This window comes from Halictus rubicundus, chromosome 2 (assembly GCF_050948215.1).
Source record: "Halictus rubicundus isolate RS-2024b chromosome 2, iyHalRubi1_principal, whole genome shotgun sequence".
NCBI lineage: Eukaryota > Metazoa > Arthropoda > Insecta > Hymenoptera > Halictidae > Halictus > Halictus rubicundus.
In genome coordinates, this window is record NC_135150.1 from 25,212,651 (window position 1) to 25,226,742 (window position 14,092).

Below are 14,092 nucleotides of genomic sequence, written 5' to 3' on the forward strand. Positions count from 1 at the left end.
TTTCATGCAGATTGTTATTATTTACTTCTGTGGACGTCGTTCCACGCACTGTTTTCGTTAGGATTTCTATGAACTTGAAAGCTACACATGCTTGACCTCTTCTTAGCCGCGACAAATCTATAAGACAGTTGCTCGCAAACAGAGAAAGCGAAAAGATCATCAATGAAATATTCTTCTAAATTGTCAGTAATTGACGTAAATAATTGAAGTAAAACCGGAAAAATATTAATCAACTTGCAATATTTGTGTTTATACAAAATGCCACGAGGCAAAAATTCAATGAAACGGAGATTAAAATGATCAATAATTTGCGAAATGAGAATCATTCGGTGGCAAAAATTTCTGAAATTCTTGGAAAAAGCCGTTGTATAGTATATAATTATTTAAAAAATAGTGAAAACTATCGTAAAAAGAATCCAGGAGGCCGTCCAAAGTTGACAAATGCACACGACAGACGGAATATTTGACGACATGCATCGAACTCTACATTAACGGCACGACTAATTGCGACAGAAACTGGCGTAAAAATAAGTGTCAGGACAGTGCAACGAATAATAAAGGCTTCAAATAATTTGAAAGGCGTAAAATATTGAAACGACCGCCTCTAACAGACCGCCATAAAGAAGCCTGATAAGAGTTTGCAGAACAACGCATGCATTGGCGTAAGAAGTGGAGGAAAGTAATTTTGTCTGACGAGAAACGGTTTACTTTAGATGGTCCTGATAATCTAAATTATTATTTTCACGATTTAAGAAAACAGAAATTGACACTGCAAAGGCGACAAATGGATGGGGGAGGAATAATTATTTGGACGACTATAGAATACATAGATGTTTATTGACATTGTAATACATTCTAATGGATAACGTTAGGGTAACGTCACGATAATGGTACTCCGGAACACTTGCCGAGACAGAAGTATTTCCGTGTATTTTTAGTTTCGATAACACCTTAACGAATAAGTTTAGGGCACGAGTATGTTAGTAATTTTATGTAGAGCACAACAAACTGCATCGATTCGTGCAGTCAAAGATGTAGGTTTCCATTAAAAAAAAAGGCCAGCTGTATTTTTGTGATGCAGCGATGCACAAAAGTGCATAAAATTAGTTGAGTATTATGCACCGTTTGATACCATTCAACTTTTTCTTATAACATTTTTCTCTATTTCCAACCGTTTAGGAGGTACAGCCTGTTCCAGTTGCGTGTGACACCCTGTATTTCCGAGAACAATCCGCAACGAATCGTATACAATCGTTAAATCATACAGAAGACTCATGTTCGGCAATGGTGCCGGCGTATTGTTTTGTAATTTCATTTCGAACGTGCACTTTATGAATTTACGTCACGACGCAGATAAGAGGCGCAGCTTTTTTTCTCTCCGGTAATGGTGATTTAATTTTCTCCGAACACGGTGCGACCTCTTACGTACATACACTTGAGAAATCTGTAGCAGACCATACACTCGTCCTCCGTATCTGCCACTGAAACTGAAAGGTTATTCTCATTTTTTATTTGCAGCTTGGTGGTGAAAGCAATAGAGAAAAACGATTAGGGTAGTTGGTATTCTCGTATTAATTTGGCTTTTGTTCGGTTTCCCTTCTTAATCATTGTACTCGGACCGAATTAATACGAACAGCGTCATAAAACTTTTTTAATGTTTTCCTTTGCATTCATTACACACGAAGGCGATTAGGATAGATACCTTCGTCTTTGCAGAGGCGCGCGGAAGTCTTCAATGTTTCTTCTACGTCCTTCGGCGCGCCATATTGTTCGAAATAGTTGAACATTTCGACGAGTTGTATTTCTTTCCCTACCATCTGTAATTATCGATTAAAAGTTATTGTCACGTTTGTTTGTTTGTTACGGATCCTGTTGGAGGCTAGCACTTACTGTTCCCTGTTTCTGAGCGCAGCAAACCGTTGCGCAACTCGCTCTTTTCACGCTTTTCATATCCGTAATCTCGCTTTCGGTCTGCGGCATACTGTCCTCCATTCTTTTCATATCCTCTGTAAAACGAAGGCAGAACATGATTTCATAAACTAAAGTAATGACACGAATACAAAAAGGCTTAGCAGTTCAGTAATAATGATTCCAAAGTAATTAAAATCTTTACCACTTGTTGCTCCTGTTTTTTTGATACACTCGAGAGCTTGCTCCTGGGTGATACGGAATATTCTGACAAAGCTTTTTGCCAACTCAGTGTCGGCCTCCTCGGTCGCCTGGAACAAACAAATTTCGGATAAATCATTTTCAGAGCGAATAGCTGTTAAAACCATCTGTTTCTCGCTTTCTTTCGAATTCGAGCCGAGAAATGGTTGAGCACTTACCACGGCGACAGCGACGAACATGAACAACAGCAGAAGCTTCATGGTTGGGGTTTCTGATTTCTCGTATCTCGACGACGCTTGATAATTAATCGGATCGACTGGCATCGAACAGATCGACCGCGATACTTATATCCGAGGAGCCGAGGTTAAAGTTGCACGAGTTATGTCACCGAGCGGTTACGCTTCCGATAATTCGATGCGAAATATTCATTCGTTGGAGACACATTACTTCCCGGTATCCGCGAATCGCTCCACATTTTGCGGAGATACAAAGAAAATACAGTGATTTCCTATTCAGTTCGATAACTGTAGTATTTGTGTTGGTCGTATTCGACCTTGAGCGACCTATTTGAGTGCGACTGTGTTTACAGTGCTATTGGTAGTTGCATGCTTGTGATGCCAGAGTGAGTCGAAGGTGCCACGATTATATTTTGATAAATGTAGCATTTGTGGCGATCGGATTCGACCTTGAGCGTTCCATTTCAGTGTGACTGTGTTTCTAGTGGCATTCAAGACGCTGCCCCAGCGCACAGCTCAGATAGTTGCCAGACATTTGAAGAAAACTTATGAAGGGAAATGGATTGGTACACGAGGGCCGATCTTATGGCCACCGCGATCCCCGTAATTCACAACCCATGATTTCTTTTTATGGGGATATCTGAAAGATAGGGTGTACACGCGCCCCATCACTAATCTCGAGGAACTCTGACAATGCATACAGCACGAAATATGAAGATTACGGAAAGGGACATAAGGAATGTGTTGCGCACCATCAAGAATCGGATGGAAAAGTGTTTGGAATGCGATGGAGGACCATTCGAACACTTATTGTAACGTAAGTACTTCGGAACGCTTGCCCACCGAACGTAAAAACTGAGGGAACTTTTAGCTTCGATAACATCTCAACGAAGCTAAATTCAACGAATAGGGCATGGGTATGTTAGTACTTTTATGTAGAGCACAACAAACTGCATCGATTGATGGACTCAAAAATGTAGGTTTCCATTAAAAAAAAATTGCAGTTGCATTTTTGTGATGCACCGATGCACAAAAGTGCATAAAATTAGTTGGGTATTATGCACCGTCTGATGCCATTCAACTTTTTATTATAATATTTTCCTGTATTCCCAACCGTTTAGGAGGTACAGTCTGTTCCAGTTGCATTAGAGACCCTGTATTTCGGAGAACACTCTGCGACGAATCGTATAGAATCATTAATACGTTCTCGGACGTGAATGCTATAGCATTCATTTTCATAGTGATACACAATGACATAAATGCTTCTAGCATTCAAATTTTAAAGCCAATTTTTATTAATTTAATTTTATACAACCTTAAGTTTTTGTAATTAATATACATTTCAAAGTAATGACCAACTGTCATTAGTAATGACAGTTAACTTATTATTATTGTTTATATCTAATCCGATTTCGGATAATACAACTAGTTTCAAGAAAAATTGCCTGTCTACTTTTGCACCTCACCGAAATTTTTACTGTCCGTGAGCGTATTAAACCATACAGAAGACACATGTTCACGTAAGGTAACAGCGAATTGTTTAGTAATTCCATTTCGAACGTGCACTGTATGAATTTATGTCACGACGCAGATAAGGGGCGCAGCTTTTTTACTCTCCGGCAATGGCGATTTATTTTTCTCCGAACTTGGTGCGACTTCTTCTGTACATACACTTGAAAAATCTGTAGCCGACCATACACTCGTCCTCCGTATCTGCCACTGAAACGGAAATGTTATTCTCTTATTTATTCGCAGCTTGGTGGTGAAAGCAATAGAGAAAAACGATTAGGGTAGATGGTGTTCTCGTATTAATTTGCCTTTTTTCGGTTTCCCTTCTTAATCATTGTAATCGGACCGAATTAATACGACAGCGTCATAAAACTTTTTCAATGTTTTCTTTTGCATTCATTACACATGAAGGCGATTGGGATAGATACCTTGGTCTTTGCAGAAGCGCGCGTTATTCTTCAACTTTTCTAGGGTGTCCTTCGTCGCGACCGTATCTTCGAAATAGTGGAATACTTCGAGAAGTTGTATCTCTTTTCCTATCATCTATAATCATCGATTAATAGTTATTGTCACGTTTGATTCTTTGTTACGGATAATGTTAGAGGCTAGCACTTACTGCTCCCAGTTTCTGAGCGGCGCAAACCGATGCGCAACTCGCTCTTTTCACGCTTTTCATATCCGTAATCTCGATTTCGCTCAGCTCCATGGTGTCCTCCAGTTTTCTCAAATCCTCTGTAAAACGAAGGTAAAACTTGATTTCATAAACTATAGTTCAGTAATAATGATTCCAAAGTAAGTAAAATCTTCACCAATTGTTACTCCTGTTTTTTGGATACACTCGAGAGCTTGCTCCTGGGTGATGTTGAGTACTCTGGTATAGCTTGTTGCCAACTGAGTGTCGGACTCTTCGATCGCCTTGAAGAAACAAATTTCGGATCAATCATTTTCAAAGCGAATGGCTGTTAAAACCATCTGTTTCTCGCTTTCTTTCGAATTCGGGCCGAGTAAAAGTCGAGCACTTACCACGGCGACAGCGACGAACATGAACAACAGCAGAAGCTTCATGGTTGGGGTTTCTGATTTCTCGTATCTCGACGACGCTTGATAATTAATCGGATCGACTGGCATCGAACAGATCGACCGCGATACTTATATCCGAGGAGCCGAGGTTAAAGTTGCACGAATTATGTCACTGAGCGATTACGCTTCCGATTATTCGAAGCGAAATAATCATTCGTTGGAAATATATTACTTCCCGGGATCCGCGGCACGCGAATTGCTGCACATTTTGCGGAGATAGAAAGAAAATACCGTGATTTTCTATTCAGTTCGATATCTGTAGTATTTGTGTTGATCGTATTCGACCTTGAGCGTTCTATTTGTGTGTGACTGTGTTTATAGTGCTACTGGTTGTTGTATGCTTGTGATGCCAGAGTGAATCGTAGTTGCCACGATTATATTTTGATAAATGTAGCATTTCTGTTGATCATGTCCGACCTTGAGCGTTCTATTTAAAGGTCACTGTGTTTATAGTGCTATTGGTCGTTGTACACTCCGCGAGTATAAGACATCACTTGAAACGAAATAATTATGGTTTCTTTGAAAGAATTTCATCGTCTTTCATGCAGATTGTTATTATTTACTTCTGTGTACGTCGTTCCACGCACTGTTTTCGTTAGGATTTCTATGAACTTGAAAGCTACACATGCTTGACCTCTTCTTAGCCGCGACAAATCTATAAGACAGTTGCTCGCAAACAGAGAAAGCGAAAAGATCATCAATGAAATATTCTTCTAAATTGTCAGTAATTGACGTAAATAATTGAAGTAAAACCGGAAAAATATTCATCAACTTGCAATATTTGTGTTTATACAAAATGCTACGAGGCAAAAATTCAATGAAACGGAGATTAAAATGATCAATAATTTGCGAAATGAGAATCATTCGGTGGCAAAAATTTCTGAAATTCTTGGAAAAAGCCGTTGTATAGTATATAATTATTTAAAAAATAGTGAAAACTATCGTAAAAAGAATCCAGGAGGCCGTCCAAAGTTGACAACTGCACACGACAGATGAAATATTTTACGACAAGTATCGAACTCTACATTAACTGTACAACGAATTGCGACAGAAACTGGCGTAAAAACAAGTGTCAGGGCAGTGCAACGAAGAATAAAGTCTTCAAATAAATTATAAAGGCGTCAAATTTTGAAATGACCGCCTCTAACTAACCGTCATACAGAAGCCTGATTCGAGTTTGCTGAAAAACGCATGCATTGGCGTAAGAAGTGGAGGAAAGTAATTTTTTCTTACAAGAAACGGTATACTTTAGATGGTCCTGATAATCTAAATTATTATTTTCACGATTTAAGGATAGAGGAAATGACACTGCAAAGGCGACAAATGGATGGAGGAGGAATAATTATTTGGGCGACTATAGAATACATAGATGTTTATTGACATTGTAATACATTCTAATGGATAACGTTAGGATAACGTCACGATAATGGTACTCTGGAACACTTGCCGAGACAGAAGTATTTCCGTGAAATTTTAGTTTCGATAACACCTTAACGAATAAGTTTAGGGCACAAGTATGTTAGTACTTTTATGTAGAGCACAATACACTACATAGATTCGCGCCGTCAGACATATAAGTTTCCATTAAAAAAAAATTGCAGTTGCATTTTTGTGATGCACCGATGCACAAAAGTGCATAAAATTATTTTCGTCTTATGCACCGTCTGATACCATTCAACTTTTTATTATAATATTTTCCTGTATTCCCAACCGTTTAGGAGGTACAGTCTGTTCCAGTTGAGTGGGAGACCCTGTATTTCGGAGAACAATCCGCGACGAATCGTGTACAATTATTAACACGTTGGCGGACGTGAATGCTATAGCATTCATTTTCATAGTGATGCAAGATCACATAAATGCTACTAGCATTCAAATTTTAAACCCAATTTTTATTCATTAAATTTTACACAACCTTAAGTTTTTGTAATTAATATGCATTTCAAAGTAATGACCAACTGTCATTAGTAATGACAGTTAACTTATTATTATTGTTTATGTCTAATCCGATTTCGGATAGTACAACTAGTTTCAAGAAAAATTGCCTGTCTATTTTTGAAGCTCACCGAAATTTTTAATATCCGTGAACGTGTTAAATCATACAGAAGACTCATGTTCGCGTAAGGTGACGGCGTATTATTTACTAATTGCATTTCGAACGTGCCATTTATGAATGTACGTCACGACGCAGATAAGAGGCGCAGCTTTTTTGCACACCGGCAATGGCGATTTATTTTTCCCCGAACATGGTGACACTTCTTATGTACATACACTTGATAAATCTGTAGCCGACCATACACTCGTCCTCTATATCTGCCACTGAAACGGAAATGTTATTCTCATTTATTATTTGCAGCTTGGTAGTGAAAGCAATAGAGAAAAACGATTAGGGTAGATGGTATTCTTGTATTAATTTGGCTTCCGTTTGGTTTCCCTTCTTAATCATTGCAATCTGACCGAATTAATACGACAGCGTCATAAAACTTTTTCAATGTTTTCTTTTGCATTCATTACACATGAAGGCGATTAGGATAGATACCTTGGTCTATGCAGAAGCGCGCGTAATCGTTCATCGTTTCTTGTATATCCTTCGGCGCGCCCCATTGTTCGAAATAGTGGAATACTTCGACGAGTTGTATCTCTTTCCCTACCATCTGTAATCATCGATTAAAAGTTATTGTCACGTTTGTCTGTTTGTTACGGATCCTGTTAGAGGCCTAGCACTTACTGTTCCCTGTTTCTGAGCGGCGCAAACCGATGCGCAACTCGCTCTTTTCACGCTTTTCATATCCGTAATCTCGATATCGCTCTGCTCCATACTGTTCTCCAGTTTTTTCAAATCCTCTGTAAAACGAAGGCAAACCTTGATTTCATAAACTAATGTTCAATAATAATGATTCCAAAGTAAATAAAATCTTTACCAATTGTCACTCCTGTTTTTTTGATACACTCGAGAGCTTGCTCCCGGGTGATGTGGAATACACTGGCAAAGTTTTTTGCTATCTCAGTGTCGATCTCCTCGGTCGCCTGGAACAAACCAATCTTGGATCAATCATTTTCAAAGCGAATAGCTGTTAAAACCATCTGTTTCTCGCTTTCTTTCGAATTCGAGCCGAGAAAAGGTTGAGAAATGGTTGAGCACTTACCACGGCGACAGCGACGTACATGAACAACAGCAGAAGCTTCATGGTTGTGATTTCTGATTTCTCGTATCTTGACGACGCTTGATAATTAATCGGATCGACTGGCGTCGAACAGATCGACCGCGATACTTATATCCGAGGAGCCGAGGTTAGAGTTGCACGAGTTATGTCACTGAGCGGTTACGCTTCCGATCATTACTTCCCGGGATCCGCGAATCGCTCCATATTTTGCGGAGATACAAAGAAAACACCGTGATTTCCTATTCAGTTCGATAACTGTAGTATTTGTGTTGATCGTTTTCGATCTTGAGCGATCTATTTTAGTGTGACTGCGTTTATAGTGCTATTGGTTGTTGTATGCTTGTGATGCCATAATGAATCGAAGGTGCAACGATTGTATTTTCATAAATGTAGCATTTGTGGTGATCGTATTCGACCTTGAGCGTTCCGTTTCAGTGTGACTGTGTTTCTAGTGCCATTGATTGTTGTATGTTTGTGATACTAGACTCAGTAGAAGGTACCACGAGTGAATATGAATTAATTTGTGCAAACATTGCGGCCTGGGGACGAAGACCGGAGAATGAATTGTTGCCGATATTTTTTACGGCGTATTCAGGGAAATGAAGATTTTATGTTTCAGATCTTGTGGAGAGACGAGGCAACATTCACAAACAATGGAATGTTCAATCGACATAATGAACATAGGTGGTCCGTTGGAAATCCGCGTCTCAGGAGGCACACAAATAACCAGATACGATACAGCGTGAACGTTTGATGCGGAATTTTCGATAAATGGATTATCGTCCCACATTTTTTTAACGGAACATTCATCGGTCAAAAGTACTTGAACTTTCTGCAATCCGACCTACCAGTTCTGTTACACAATACAGATATTCCTCTAAGTAAACGACAAAACATGTACTTCCAACAAGACGGTGCGCCAGCACACAACTCGCAGAAGGTTGCTACACATTTGAACAAAACTTATGAAGGGAAATGGATTGGTACACGAGGGCCGATCTTATGGCAACCGCGATAACCGGAAATCACACCGCTTGACCTGTTTTTATGGGGATATCTGAAAGATTGGGTGTATTCGCGCCCCAACAGTAATCTGGAGGAACTCCGACAATGCATACAGCACGAAATATCCAAGAGTACGGAAAAGGACATAAGGAGTGTGTTGAAACGGATGGCAAAGTGTTTGGACTGCGATGGAGGACTATTCGAACACTTATTGTAACGTAAGTACTTCGGAACGCTTGCCGAGCGACCGCATAAACTGAGGGAACTTTTAGCTTCGATAACTTCTTAATGAATAAGTTTAGGGCACAAGTATGTTAGTACTTTTATGTAGAGCATAACAAACTGCACCTATTGGTGCAGTCAAAAACGTAGGTTTCCATTTTCTTAAAAAGTGCAGTTGCATTTTCCTGATGCACCGATGCACAAAAGTGCATAAAATTAGTTGGGTATTATGCACCGTCTGATACCATTCAACTTTTTCTTATAACATTTTCCTCTATTCCCAACCGTTTAGGATGTACAGCCTGTTCCAGTTGCATGGGACACTTTGTATTTCGGAGAACAGTCCGCGACGAATCGTATATAATCGTTAAATCATACAGAAGACTCATGTTCGCGCATGGTGCCGGTGTATTGTTTAGTAATTGTATTTCGAACGTACACTTGATGAATTTACGCCACGACGCAGATAAGAGGCGCAGCTTTTTTCCTCTCCGGCAATGGCGATTTATTTTTCCCCGAACATGGTGCGAATTCTTATGTGCATACACTTGAAATATCCGTAGGCGACCATACACTCGTCCTCTATATCTGCCACTGAAACGAAAATGTTATTCTCTTTTTTATTTGCAGCTTGGTGGTGAAAGCAATAGAGAAAAACGACTAGGTTGGATGGTATTCTCGTATTAATTTGGTTTCACTTCTTGATCATTGTAATCGGACCGAACGAATACGACAGCGTCATAAAACTTTTTCAATGTTTTCTTTTGCATTCATTACACATGAAGGCGATTAGGATAGATACCTAGGTCTTTGCAGAAGCGCGCGCAATCCTTCAACGTTTCCAGTAGGTCCTTCGGCACGCCCGTTTGTTCGAAATAGTTGAACATTTCGACGAGTTGTATCTCTTTCCCTGCCATCTGTAATCATCGATTAAAAGTTATTGTCACGTTTGTTTGTTTGTTACGGATCCTGTTAGATGCTAGCACTTACTATTCCCTGTTTCTGAGCGCCGCAAACCGTTGCGCAACTCGCTGTTTTCTGGCTTTTCATATCCGTAATCTCGATTTCGCTAGGCTCTACGCTCTCCCGCATTCTTTTCATATCCTCTGTAAAACCAAGGCAAATGATGATTTCATAAATTAAAGGATTGACGGGAATACAAAAAGGTTTAGCAGTTCAGTAATAATGATTCGAAAGTAATTAAAATCTTTACCACTTGTTACTCCTGTTTTTTGGATACACTCGAGAGCTTGCTCCCGGGTGATGTTGAAACTTGTGGCAAAGCTTCTTGCAAAGTCAGCGTCGGACTCTTCGGTCGCCTGGAGCAAACAAATTTCGGATCAATCATTTTCAAAGCGAATAGCTGTTAAAACCCTTTGTTTCTCGCTTTCTTTCGAATTCGAGCCGAGTAAAAGTTGAGCACTTACCACGGTAACAGCTACGAACATGAAGAACAGCAGAAGCTTCATGGTTGGGGTTTCTGATTTCTCGTATCTCGACGACGCTTGATAATTAATCGGATCGACTGGCATCGAACAGATCGACCGCGATACTTATATCCGAGGAGCCGAGGTTAAAGTTGCTCGAGTCATGTCACTGAGCGGTTACGCTTCCGATAATTCGAAGCGAAATAATCACTCGTTATGAAAATGTAAACATATTACTTCCCGGGATTCGTTGCACGAGAATCGCTCCAAGTTTTGCGGAGATAGAAAGAAAATACCGGGATTTCCTATTCAGTCCGATAACTGCAGTATTTATGTTGGTCGTATTCGACCTTGAGCGTTCTATTTGAGTGTGACTGTGTTTCTAGTGCTATTAGTTGTTGTACTGTCAGCGACTATAAAACATCACTTGAAACGAAATAATTATGGATTCTTTGAAAGAATTTCATCGTCTTTCATGCAGATTGTTATTATTTACTTCTGGGGACGTCGTTCCACGCACTGTTTTCGTTAGAATTTCTATGAACTTGAAAGCTACACTAGCTTGACCTCTTCTTAGCCGCGACAAATCTATAAGACAGTTCCTCGCAAACAGAGAAAGCGAAAAGATCATCAATGAAATATCCTTCTAAATTGTCAGTAATTGACGTAAATATTGAAGTAAAACTGGAAAAATATTAATCAACTTGCAATTTTTGTGTTTATTCAAAATGCACGAGGCAAAAATTCAATGAAACAGAGGTTAAAATGATCAATAATTCGCGAAATGAGAATCATTCAGTGGCAAAAATTTCTGAAATTCTTGGAAAAAGCCGTTGTATACTATATAATCCAAAGTTGACAAATGCACACGACAGACGGAATATTTGACGACAAGTATCGAACTCTACATTAACTGTACGACGAATTGCGACAGAAACTGGCGTAAAAACAAGTGTCAGGACAGTACAACGAATAATAAAGTCTTCAAATAATTTAAAAAGGCGTCAAATTTTGAAATGACCTCCTCTAACTAACCGTCATACAGAAGCCTGATTCGAGTTTGCTGAAAAACGCATGCATTGGCGTAAGAAGTGGAGGAAAGTAATTTTGTCTGACGAGAAACGGTTTACTTTAGATGGTCCTGATAATCTAAATTATTATTTTCACGATTTAAGAAAACAGAAATTGACACTGCAAAGGCGACAAATGGATGGGGGAGGAATAATTATTTGGGCGACTATAGAATACATAGATGTTTATTGACATTGTAATACATTCTAATGGATAACGTTAGGGTAACGTCACGATAATGGTACTCCGGAACACTTGCCGAGACAGAAGTATTTCCGTGTACTTTTAGTTTCGATAACACCTTAACGAATAAGTTTAGGGCACAAGTATGTTAGTACTTTTATGTAGAGCACAACAAACTGCATCGATTCGTGCAGTCAAAGATGTAGGTTTCCATTAAAAAAAAAGGCCAGCTGTATTTTTGTGATGCAGCGATGCACAAAAGTGCATAAAATTAGTTGAGTATTATGCACCGTTTGATACCATTCAACTTTTTCTTATAACATTTTTCTCTATTTCCAACCGTTTAGGAGGTACAGCCTGTTCCAGTTGCGTGTGACACCCTGTATTTCGGACAACAATCCGCAACGAATCGTATACAATCGTTCAATCATACAGAAGACTCATGTTCGCGCATGGTACCGGCGTGTTGCTTAGTAATTGCATTTCGAACGTGCACTTTATGAATTTACGTCACGACGCAGGTAAGAGGCGCACCTTTTTTGCACACCGGCGATTTATTTTTCCCCGAACATGGTGCGAAATCTTATGTGCATACACTTGACAAATCTGTAGGCGACCATACACTCGTCCTCCGTATCTGCCACTGAAACGGAAATGTTATACTCCTTTTAATTTGCAGCTTGGTGGTGAAAGCAATAGAGAAAAACGATTAGGGTAGATGGTACTCTCGTATTAATTCGGCTTTTGTTTGGTTTCCCTTCTTAATCATTGTAATCGGAGCGAATTAATACGACAGCGTCATAAAACTTTTTCAATGTTTTCTTTTGCATTCATTACACATGAAGGCGATTAGGATAGATACCTTGGTCTTTGCAGAAGCGCCCGCAATCCTTCAACGTTTCTAGTAGGTCCTTCGGCATGCCCGTTTGTTCGAAATGGTTGAACATTTCGCCGAGTTGTATCTCTTTTCCTACAATCTGCAATCATCGATTAAAAGTTATTGTCAAGTTTGTTTCTTTGTTAGGGATCCTGTTAGAGGCTAGCACTTACTGTTCCCTCTTTCCGAGCGCCGCAAACCGTTGCGCAACTCGCTGTTTTCACGCTTTTCATATCCGTAATCTCGCTTTCGCTATGGTCTAGGCTGTCCCGCATTCTTTTGATATCCTCTGTAAAACCAAGGCAAATGATGATTTCATAAACGAAAGGATTGCCGCGATTAAAAAAAGGTTTAGAAGAGAATTCAGTTCATTAATAATGATTCCAAAGTAATTAACATCTTTACCACTTGTTACTCCTGTTTTTTGGATACACTCGAGAGCTTGCTCCCGGTTGATGTTGAAACTTCTGGCAAAGGTTCTTGCAAAGTCAGCGTCGGACTCTTCGGTCGCCTGGAACAAACAAACTTCGGATCAATCATTTTTATAGCGAATAGCTGTTAAAACCATCTGTTTCTCGCTTTCTTTCGAATTCGGGCCGAGTAAAAGTGGAGCACTTACCACGGCGACAGCGACGAACATGAACAACAGCAGAAGCTTCATGGTTGGGGTTTCTGATTTCTCGTATCTTGACGACGCTTGATAATTAATCGGATCGACTGGCATCGAACAGATCGACCGCGATACTTATATCCGAGGAGCCGAGGTTAAAGTTGCACGAATTATGTCACTGAGCGATTACGCTTCCGATTATTCGAAGCGAAATAATCATTTGTTGGAAATATATTACTTCCCGGGATCCGCGGCACGCGAATTGCTGCACATTTTGCGGAGATAGAAAGAAAGTTCAGTTCGATATCTGTAGTATTTGTGTTGATCGTATTCGACCTTGAGCGTTCTATTTGTGTGTGACTGTGTTTATAGTGCTACTGGTTGTTGTATGCTTGTGATGCCAGAGTGAATCGTAGGTGCCACGATTATATTTTGATAAATGTAGCATTTCTGTTGATCCTGTCCGACCTTGAGCGTTCTACTTGAAGGTGACTGTGTTTCTAGTGCCATTGATTGTTGTATGTTTGTAATGCCAGAGTGAATCGTAGGTGCCACGATTATATTTTGATAAATGTAGCATTTCTGTTGATCCTGTCCGACCT

The 14,092-nt window shown here is 39.7% G+C and overlaps 2 protein-coding genes across 12 annotated transcripts; both read right to left on the reverse strand.

Annotated features, from left to right (window-relative positions):
• Nucleotides 1–818: 818 nt before the first annotated feature.
• LOC143365742 (uncharacterized) lies at nt 819–8,219 on the reverse strand. 8 transcript variants are annotated; one of them, XM_076806197.1, is made up of 6 exons: nt 4,878–5,007; nt 4,664–4,769; nt 4,471–4,586; nt 4,283–4,397; nt 3,959–4,064; nt 819–1,374 (listed from the first exon to the last, which is right to left on the reverse strand). In XM_076806197.1, the coding sequence occupies exons 1-5, from the start codon at nt 4,980–4,982 to the stop codon at nt 3,976–3,978; spliced, it is 531 nt and encodes a 176-aa protein (XP_076662312.1). In that variant the 5' UTR covers nt 4,983–5,007; the 3' UTR covers nt 819–1,374; nt 3,959–3,975. The 8 variants fall into 8 exon arrangements, with proteins under 8 accessions (XP_076662312.1, XP_076662318.1, XP_076662317.1 ...); XM_076806203.1 differs by lacking the exons at nt 3,959–4,064; nt 4,283–4,397; nt 4,471–4,586; nt 4,878–5,007 and adding exons at nt 1,703–1,817; nt 1,891–2,006; nt 8,078–8,219 and having other exon boundaries at nt 819–1,487; XM_076806202.1 differs by lacking the exons at nt 3,959–4,064; nt 4,283–4,397; nt 4,471–4,586; nt 4,664–4,769; nt 4,878–5,007 and adding exons at nt 1,703–1,817; nt 1,891–2,006; nt 7,853–7,958; nt 8,078–8,219 and having other exon boundaries at nt 819–1,487.
• A 1,414-nt stretch (nt 8,220–9,633) lies between these two features.
• Nucleotides 9,634–13,646, reverse strand: LOC143365744 (uncharacterized). Of its 4 annotated transcripts, none has more exons than XM_076806208.1 (5): nt 13,500–13,646; nt 10,536–10,641; nt 10,313–10,428; nt 10,125–10,239; nt 9,634–9,916 (listed from the first exon to the last, which is right to left on the reverse strand). In XM_076806208.1, the coding sequence occupies exons 1-5, from the start codon at nt 13,602–13,604 to the stop codon at nt 9,828–9,830; spliced, it is 531 nt and encodes a 176-aa protein (XP_076662323.1). In that variant the 5' UTR covers nt 13,605–13,646; the 3' UTR covers nt 9,634–9,827. The 4 variants fall into 4 exon arrangements, with proteins under 4 accessions (XP_076662323.1, XP_076662322.1, XP_076662321.1 ...); XM_076806207.1 differs by lacking the exons at nt 10,313–10,428; nt 10,536–10,641 and adding exons at nt 13,054–13,169; nt 13,286–13,391 and having other exon boundaries at nt 13,500–13,637; XM_076806206.1 differs by lacking the exons at nt 10,125–10,239; nt 10,313–10,428; nt 10,536–10,641 and adding exons at nt 12,866–12,980; nt 13,054–13,169; nt 13,286–13,391 and having other exon boundaries at nt 13,500–13,637.
• Between the last annotated feature and the right edge of the window lie 446 nt (nt 13,647–14,092).